Here is a 10273-nt window from a genome sequence, read left to right on the forward strand (position 1 = left end):
TATAATTTAAACGGATGAGTTATAAAAAAAATTCACCCCCCTCACAGTTGTCATGAAGGGCAAAATTAGCTATATAGACCAAAACCACTTTTTGTACCAGGCTGTAAACACACTTTTTTCTGTTGTAAATTGGGCATTTTAACATGGGGAGTCAATGGGACTGGCTCCCTTTTGGAGCCAGCCTCTAGCGGACAGTCGATGAATTGCAGTTTTAGTCACTTCCGTGTTGGTTTCACGAGAGAGGTTGGCGCTTGATTTTTACATAAACAATGTAATTAATAGGCTTTTCTATTTATTAAAACCAAGTATAAATCTTATCAGTTTAGTGTTTTTAAGCATTTTACATTTATTCCAAAATAATAACTCAAAGCAGTAACAATTTAAACAATATACATTTTTATATATTTATTAATATTATATATTTTATTTATGCACTCATGTTCAGCTGTTCTTTTTAATAATAAACTTATTTTCGGTTCATCATTCAACAGAGCTTGGTAAACGCTGGTCACAGATGCAGAGATGTACTTTTAGTTTCAACAAGCTGATTGCAAAAAAAAACAAAAAAACACACAGATGATGTTTTCAGGCCATTTGAAGTTTGATTTTTACTTGGAAAAGTGGTGATATATAAGTGTGAGAGTTGTTTATTTACTTTTTTATTAGTCTTCCCATTAACACCATTATACTGTTCATTCAGACTGATTCGCAAACGAGGAATGTGCACGAACACAAGAGGCGGGATTTATCGCATGAACCAAGCATAGCCAATCATAACAAGTCATATCCAATCATATCGCAATGGAGGCTTCTCTCACATGATTTTCCCCCATTCCTTCTCAATTACCCCCCACCAAATCCACTGCATGCTTTAGGGGGTCTGATAAAACTCAATGGGCTCAGAAGAGACGAGAGAGTCATGGACTCCCACTGTAACTTTACCCACTTGTGTTGCTGTTGGACAGTGTTTCTTTAGAAAAAATAGTGATTTATTTGCTTTTATTATGTCATATTTGTAATATGCCTGTTGTTTTTTTTTGTACAATGAATTTTTTTCTTGTCCAATTTTTTGAGGAGACACTGCCTCCTTTGCCTCGTCTGAAGAAACGCCCTAATGAGGGATTAAAGATGCTTTCTCTATGTTGTACTGTACAGTACATGGGTTCCACAAACTATTTTTTAAATAGCTTTCATAGGTTTGTGGGGGCAAAATTGTAATTTGGCAAAAAAGTAGTGGGAACATGCCCCGCCTATTCCACACATCAATGCCCTACTACAGAATTTACAGAAATCGTATAATGTGCTTGGCATAGTAATATCACGGGGGTATGGTGGTCACGCTAAACGTCTCGGACTACAGGCTATTTAAACTGAGCCGTGCACTGTAAAAAATAACAAACGTAGGCTACTAAAGGAACATCAAATTAAGATAAGTATGTTTGAGAGGTAACTCATCTTTTTCTTACCAAATATAAAATAATTTTAGATGCAATTTAATAATATGAACATGATTTAATGCGCTTTTGAACTACAGGGAAAGGGTGCTTTAATGTGAGCAACACCATGAGCACGGACGCTGCCATGTGACACCACATTTATTTGCGTTAAAGCCCCTTTACTCTACATAAAGTGTTTCCAAACAATTTTTTGCAACATTTGAAGTATCAATATAGAATTTATGCGCTAAAGTTAAACGGAAAAAGATTATGTCGACACATGAGAAATGTTATCAATAAATGGCATTTCCATCAGCTATATCGGTAAAAATGTTGAATTGAGTACTAATAGTATTGCCTGTAATTTGCTTATTGCATAAGCAATTGCTTTTTGCCTAGGATTTTTGTAATTTCCCACAACTTTTTACTTTCATTGAGGACAAATGATGCTTTAAATTTGCTGTGTCATGCCTAATATGTTATCACATCGTCCTGTAAAATACTTGTTTCTGCATTTCACAGCATTCTGCGGACAAATATTGTACAATGGCTGCTATAATAATTGACAGTTGTCCCAGGCAACCAATGTCCTTGTTTCTTATATCAACTCTGTTCACATCATTTCATGTCCATTCATTTATTTTTAAGCATCTGCGTAATAAGCAGCATAATGTACAGTTAGTTTGTCATTATTGCAAAATAAACCTGTTTTATGCTATATGACTACCCTGTCACGGTGTAGTTTGTCATTAATTATAGATTCATTTTACATTATATCTAATGTGTTGTACACAATCATATGTTATTCATGGTGTACAGATTCTACTGTTTCACTAAAAGAGAATGAATCTTTTCTTTACTGGAGCAGGATCTCGTGACGGTTCTATGGGTCTGTGGGAGATATCAGAGGAGGTGCTGACGCAGGCCAAGAAGCGTCAGAATGTGGAAGGTGTTCCTTGTTACTCCCACATCTCTCACCGCGCTCTCAAGGACATCCCGAAAGAGTACACCCACCCCTACAACTGCAAAGTGCGCGCACTGGCCTTCAACAACAGCCATAAGGTCAGGGGCTGTCCTTGACTCATGTGACTGAAAATTTATTGCTTTGTGCGTTATTCAAGCTCACTGTTTCTCCGATTCCGCTTTTGTCTCTTTTATTCATCCATTAGGAGTTGGGTGCCGTTTCTTTAGATGGATATTTCCATCTGTGGAAGGCAGAAGACAACCTGTGCAAGGTACATTTACAACTATCAGCATTTTTTCCCCATTTTTTGTCAAGCTCAATATTTGAAGATTTTTACAATTGTCTAATGGGTGTTTTTCCCCATTTAATTTGATTTTCAGGAGCTTTCTACCAAACTCCCTTACTGTAAGGAGAATGTGTGTCTGGCATACGGTCTGGACTGGTCTGTTTATGCAGTCGGCTCTCAGGCACACGTTTCCTTCCTTGACCCCCGGCAGTCATCTCAGAACATCAAATCCTTATTGCATAAGCAATTGCTTTTTGCCTAGGATTTTTGTAATTTCCCACAACTTTTTACTTTCATTTAGGACAAATGATGCTTTAAATTTGCTGTGTCATGCCTAATATGTTATCACATCGTCCTGTAAAATACTTGTTTCTGCATTTCACAGCATTCTGCGGACAAATATTGTACAATGGCTGCTATAATAATTGACAGTTGTCCCAGGCAACCAATGTCCTTGTTTCTTATATCAACTCTGTTCACATCATTTCATGTCCATTCATTTATTTTTAAGCATCTGCGTAATAAGCAGCATAATGTACAGTTAGTTTGTCATTATTGCAAAATAAACCTGTTTTATGCTATATGACTACCCTGTCACGGTGTAGTTTGTCATTAATTATAGATTCATTTTACATTATATCTAATGTGTTGTACACAATCATATGTTATTCATGGTGTACAGATTCTACTGTTTCACTAAAAGAGAATGAATCTTTTCTTTACTGGAGCAGGATCTCGTGACGGTTCCATGGGTCTGTGGGAGATATCAGAGGAGGTACTGACGCAGGCCGAGAAGCGTCAGAATGTGGAAGGTGTTCCTTGTTACTCCCACATCTCTCACCGCGCTCTCAAGGACATCCCGAAAGAGTACACCCACCCCTACAACTGCAAAGTGCGCGCACTGGCCTTCAACAACAGCCATAAGGTCAGGGGCTGTCCTTGACTCATGTGACTGAAAATTGATTGCTTTGTGCGTTATTCAAGCTCACTGTTTCTCCGATTCCGCTTTTGTCTCTTTTATTCATCCATTAGGAGTTGGGTGCCGTTTCTTTAGATGGATATTTCCATCTGTGGAAGGCAGAAGACAACCTGTGCAAGGTACATTTACAACTATCAGCATTTTTTCCCCATTTTTTGTCAAGCTCAATATTTGAAGATTTTTACAATTGTCTAATGGGTGTTTTTCCCCATTTAATTTGATTTTCAGGAGCTTTCTACCAAACTCCCTTACTGTAAGGAGAATGTGTGTCTGGCATATGGGCTGGACTGGTCTGTTTATGCAGTCGGCTCTCAGGCACACGTTTCCTTCCTTGACCCCCGGCAGTCATCTCAGAACATCAAATCTGTGAGCTCCAGGGAGCGTGGCAGTGGTATGTCCCCCCCCCTCCAAATACAGTTAAAAAGTTAAAATTTGCAACGCAAACAGGTGCTCAGTTTTGTGTGTTTACTTCTCTCTTAGGTATTCGCTCTGTGAGCTTTTATGAACACATAGTGACCGTAGGCACTGGCCAAGGCTCCCTGCTCTTCTATGATATCAGGGCCCAGCGTTTTCTGGATGGCCCATCCAGCTCACCCGGCGGGTACCGGAATCGCACTGCAGAGGGCATCCTGAAACTCTCCACAGGAAGAGGATGGCTGGTAAGATTGTTCATTTTGACCCTTTTTTGACCCAGGTTCTCTGTTTTGTATGCTGAAGTTTTACATATTGATAAGACCTTGAGCTATATATGTATTAGGGGTGGGAATCTTTAGTCACCTCACGATCCGATCCGATTCCGATTCTGGGAGTCACGATCCGATTCCAGAACGATTCTTGATCTACTTTTTCCCCCCCCTTATTAATTAATTAGTTTACCGACTTGAGAATCTTAAAATCCTTAAATTTACATATCCTTACATAATTAAGTACTTTTTAAAATAATTACAAATTGAAAAAAATTATTAAAACAGTTGTATGTTAAGAATTTTAAACTAATATAACTTCAAAACATACAAGCAAGTAGCAAATAATATAAGCATAGAAACATATTACAAACAACAAACAAAGAGTGCTTTCAGTATTTAAGATTATCTGAACGTTTTCCATTCAAGAACTGTAAGTGATTTTTCATCTTTACTGTTGTTTTTTACTATGACATCATAGACAGCGGGAGATAAGCTGCATTCACGCACGGATCTCTTTTGAAATAATAACAAGTAATGTGGTTTGTCCTGTCTGTTTAATCCCTTAAGACATAACTGGCTGTGTTTACATTAATTTTGCGTCATAAAACCATTTTGAGACGCAAGTGCATTAAACCACTGTAGTCTTCACAAACAAAGCGCGTGTCAGCATTTGAAATTGAAAGCAGCCTTCTGTTAGTGAGGTTCATATTTTAAATATATAAGTCCACTGCATTCCAAACCACATAAATGATGACTTCGTAGAGCATTTGTAAGGAAAATACAGACGGGCGAGACCGCACACTTTAAGTGTAACATCAAACAAAGCGAGCGTCTCTCACAGCGCATCCGGTGCAATGAAGCCCGCGAATGTCCTTGTAATTCGCTTCAACCTTTCCAAACTTTATGAAAGATTATTTTACGGAAGGTTAGAGTGGTGTATGTGTGTGAGGAATTGGAAGCAAGCAGAATACGGGTGTTTCTAAAGCAAACTCAGCGTCATCGCGCATCTGGTTAAAAACTAAGCTCAGAATCGATTATGAAATTCTCAGAATCGATCCAGAATTTTTTCTCCCACCCCTAATATGTATGTTATATTTGACTTGGTGCTGAAGAAACATTTAATATAATCAATATTGAAAACAATTGTGAAATATTTTTTAACATTATAAATGTATTTTCTGTCACTTTTAATCAAATGAATGCATCATTGCAGAATAAAAGTATTAATTTCTTGAAAAAAGTCTTACTAACCCCAAACTGTTGAACAGTGGTATAATTCTGTTTTAAACTAAATCTGATACTCAAACAATTACTGTTTTTAAATTAGTTTTTTTTTTTTTAAAGAAACTTGCTCATTTGATTTATATGTAATATTACTATTTTTTCTTTTGCTGTATATACCCCCTACCTGGTTTTTGCCATGAAATCTTTGGACAGGCTTTTGAATGAATTAGTCTATATATAAGCTCCTTTACAAAGTGCTTACTCTTGAAGTTGGTTGCCTGCAGCATCAGTCTCTACTTACCATATGGAAGTTCATTAAGCAGAAATGCTGTCTGCTGCATTAATCAGGAGTCCACACGGAAGTATAACTACTATTTGATTGGCTTAATTGACCCACTTAGGTTGCTGCCCTTTTGTTACAGCTTTGAAGAATTTAACTATGTAAGGGATAATGTACAGTCAGCCTGGTCATTATCGCAAACTGAACAACAACTCTGCACATTGGGGTTTTAATTTTCCTGTCTAAGGCTATTTTGTGATAATGACCAGCCGACTGTACATTATCCTGCTTATTACACATTATATACATATTATAGACTACTGTTCGAACTTTTGGGGGCAGTAATAGGGTTGTGACGGTGAGGAAATTTTCCCACTGGTTAATCGACGTATCACCACGGGGGCAGGGGCGTTCCCTCTTTTCCTCGCTTTCCTTCACTTTAAATAGCTTGTAAAAGCGGTGTGCGCATTTTACTTTCACTTTCAAATAGCGCAATTCGGAGTAAAGCAATTGTTCGTTTTTAGTTCGTTTGAATTTTTCCTCTTTTCCTCGCTTTCACTAAATGATTTTTATTACTATAAAAAATCAAAACGACGGTGGGGGTCGGTGACGCGGTGGGCAAGTGACGTAACCGGTGTTGCGGCTTAACACCGGTATCACCATCAGCACAGTCTATCGCGGCAAGACTAGTCAATAAGATTATTAAAAAAATGTTCAGAAAGGATGTATTAATTTGATCAAAAGTGACAGTAAAGATTTCCATTTTAAATAAATGCTGCTCTTTTGAACTTTCTATTCAATGAATCCTGTAAAAATACATTTATCACATTTTCTGCAAAAACATTACGCAGGACAACTGTTTTCAACATTGATAATTAGAAATGTTTCCACCAATTCAGCATATTAGAATGATTTCTAAAGGATCATGTGACACTGAAGACTGAAATAATGTTGCTGATAATTCAGCTTTAGCCACCACAGGAATAAATTCCATTTAAAATATTTTATACTAGAAAAAGTTATTTTAAATTGCAATAATATTTCACAATATTACAGTTTTTACTGTATTTTTGATTAAATAAATGTAGCCTCTGTGAGCATAAGAGGCTACTTTCAAGAATGTTTGAACTGTAGTGTATGTATATTTTGATTGAGGCTGAAATGAATGCACAAAATCCCTATCAGTCAGGTTCTCTATTTGCATTTCTCCCACAGAATCACGATGACACGTGGAGAAGCTACTTTTCCGACGTTCGCTCCTTCCCGAACGCCGTGTACTTCACAAACAGTTTTTACTGTATTTTTGATTAAATAAATGTAGCCTCTGTGAGCATAAGAGGCTACTTTCAAGAATGTTTGAACTGTAGTGTATGTATATTTTGATTGAGGCTGAAATGAATGCACAAAATCCCTATCAGTCAGGTTCTCTATTTGCATTTCTCCCACAGAATCACGATGACACGTGGAGAAGCTACTTTTCCGACGTTCGCTCCTTCCCGAACGCCGTGTACACACACTGCTACGACGACTCCGGCACCAAACTCTTTGTGGCCGGCGGGCCCTTGTGTTCTGGCCTACATGGAAACTATGCCGGCCTCTGGAGCTAGCCTCCGTCATCCCTCCATTTCGCTCTCACGTACCATGTGCTTAAAGGCCATCTTCCGTTTTTCTTCCCATTCATTTTCACTTCCGGTTTAGCTTCTATCCAAGATTTTCCTCTATTTCTCAAAGGACTTAGGAGCATAGATACTGTTTTTGTGCTTGTTCTTATGTCTTTCAATTTTCGTTTGCCTGTTGTACTCCTGAATTCACGTCTGTCTTTTTTTTTGTGTGGGGAAAAAACAGCAAAGAAAAAGAAAAATCTCCTGGAAGAGTTCATTTGAGTCCGGAAAGGATGAAAGAGGTTTTATCATCTGTGCATCAGCTGCCTGAACCTTTGAGAACTGTGGAATAGTGTAAAAATATATGAAAATATGTAACAGTCTATCTGGGCATTACGTTTATATATATTTTTTTTTTATTTGCAGTTTTTTTTTCCCTTTTTTTCTTTTTTTCTTTTTTAAGACATGCCGTTTTGAGTTTGTTTTGCTGTGTGTTTTTCAAAGACCTGCCGATCAGCTCCTTTTCTTGGCTCACAGTGGACTGATATGACATTGTAGATCCTGAAAAAGCTGAGAATAGACATTTAAAGTTGAATCTTGGTGAAATTAACGGACAGCCTGATCTGTAACCTCACTCTGGACATTGGGGTCGAGACTGTAGTTATATGAAGAGCACGGAGTAAACATGGACATGAGTCAGATAGCGGTCAATGAAGACTCACCCGCTGTTTTTCTTTTTCCCGTTATGTTTTCCAAAATAATGGCAGGGAGAGACAGTTGTAAGAAATCACAGATACCGTTTGTGTTCTGTTTGAGGTATCTTGGAGAACGCCTCTTTTTATTGCTAAATCTGTATTAACACACGCATACACTCACATCAAGATTGCAATTTTCCCTCTGTGACATTTAGACGTCTTATTTATTTTGTATTGTTGCCGTCACTAGCACTCATGACGTTCAGGTACAATCATATTTGTTAGGATTTTTGCTTCTCATCATCTTCTCTGCTTAAAGGCAGGCATTGTTGTGTGACATTGTTGCCTTTTCAGAGTCTTTCTGTGAAAGACTGTTGCAGATTGAATTTGTTTAGGCTTTTTCTTTTCGTTTTTTACACATAAGCTTCATGGAATTGTCACAAAATTGCTAGTACAATGAACACAGTAACAGGCATATATTAAGCAGAAATTAACCATCACTTTTAAAATTTATTTTATATATATAAATGTATATGTATACATATTTGGAATCTAATAGAGGGAGAATACAATTTATGTAAATGTCAGGATATATGTGCGTGTGTGTGAGTGAACTAATCTGTCATTATTTTGGTGGTGCCCTTTTTTATACTCCCTTCCTGAATGTTTTTACAGATTACAAGTGTAAAGATATTGTACAGTATCAAAACAAAACAAAAGACATTCTTCAAAAAGAAAAAGAATAAAAGTTTATTGATGTATTTTTCTTCCATTCTGGCTTTGCATCCTGACTTTCTTTATACTCGATACTTCTGCTGACTTTTAAAGCTTTTCATTTGAATTTCTAATCGATTTTTAACATTATATGATGAAATGTATTGAAGCCCGTTTCCGCCACTGAATAAAAAATAAAAGAGGTAATTGCGACCTTTTCTCAGAATTGCGTGATACAAACTCGCAATTATGACTTTTTTTTTCTCAGAATTGCGTGATATAAACTCGCAATTGCGAGTTAAAAAGTCATAATTGAGAGATATAAACTCGCAATTCTGAGAAATAAAGTCAGAACTGCGAGATATAAACTCACAATTCTGACTTTTTTTCTAAGAATTGTGAGATATAAACTCGCAATTCTGAGAACATAACAGTCTTTTTTCCACCCTCAAAATTGGACTTTAACTCGCAATTGCGACTTTATATCACGCAATTCTGACTTTATAACTCGCAATTGCGAGTTTATATCTCGCAATTCTGAGAAAAAAAGCCAGAATTCTGACTTTATATCTCGCAATTCTGACTTTATAACTTGCAATTGCGAGTTTAAATCTCATAATTCTGAGAAAAAAAGTCAGAATTGCGAGTTTTTAATCTCTAAATTCTGACTTTATATCTCGCAATTCTGACTTTATAACCCCCAATTGTGAGTTTATATCACGCAATTCTGAGAAAAAAGCCAGAATTCTGACTTTATAACTCGCAATTCTGACTTTATAACTCGCAATTGCGTGAAAAAAAAGTCAGAATTATGAGATATAAACTCGCAATTGCGAGTTATAAAGTCAGAATTGCGAGATATAAAGTCAGAATTCTGGCTTTTTTTCTCAGAATTGCGTGATATAAACTCACAATTGGGGGTTATAAAGTCAGAATTGCGAGATATAAAGTCAGAATTGGAAACGGGCTTCCATAGAAACGGTGTTCCATAGAAATGTGACAGTTCACTAAGTGAGAAAAAAAAAGTTGACGTTCCACTGCTCTGTAGTGATTCATTTGACCGCTGGAGGCGCACATCGTGTTATGATTATTAACAGGCGTTACAGAATGGGCGTTCATGTGTATCATCTGTAGGGAGCAATAATGCATACTCATTACAATAAATCCTCATTTAACGTATGTTTAGAGACGGCCAACTTTTCATTTAAAGTCAAGAAGCATGAAAATATTTTAAACAGAAAAGGAGTAGTGATAGCTGAATGAGTAAATTATGACAACATTTCCCTTTAAGACTTTACACAATTTATTAATTGCATTTTGATTTATTTTATGTTGCGAAATTATGTTTTTTTGTATGACTTACTGTGTACGTGCGCGCGCGCTTGTGAATGTGCTTGCTGGTGCGGGA

At 36.9% G+C, this 10273-nt stretch overlaps 1 protein-coding gene across 1 annotated transcript in view; it reads left to right on the forward strand.

Moving 5' to 3' along the window:
• The window catches only part of LOC107754635 (DDB1- and CUL4-associated factor 12), an 18789-nt gene extending 9917 nt beyond the window's left edge, over window positions 1–8872 (forward strand). Inside the window, exons 5-9 of the mRNA XM_016571175.1 lie at window positions 3418–3611; window positions 3719–3784; window positions 3894–4056; window positions 4146–4324; window positions 7304–8872. Coding sequence (XP_016426661.1) covers window positions 3418–3611; window positions 3719–3784; window positions 3894–4056; window positions 4146–4324; window positions 7304–7462 — 761 coding nt within the window. The 3' untranslated portion in view covers window positions 7463–8872. The remainder of the gene's footprint in view (window positions 1–3417; window positions 3612–3718; window positions 3785–3893; window positions 4057–4145; window positions 4325–7303) is intronic.
• Window positions 8873–10273: the final 1401 nt, after the last annotated feature.

The sequence above is a fragment of the Sinocyclocheilus rhinocerous genome, unplaced genomic scaffold (genome assembly GCF_001515625.1).
Source record: "Sinocyclocheilus rhinocerous isolate Xijiao unplaced genomic scaffold, SAMN03320098_v1.1 scaffold1373, whole genome shotgun sequence".
Lineage (NCBI taxonomy): Eukaryota > Metazoa > Chordata > Actinopteri > Cypriniformes > Cyprinidae > Sinocyclocheilus > Sinocyclocheilus rhinocerous.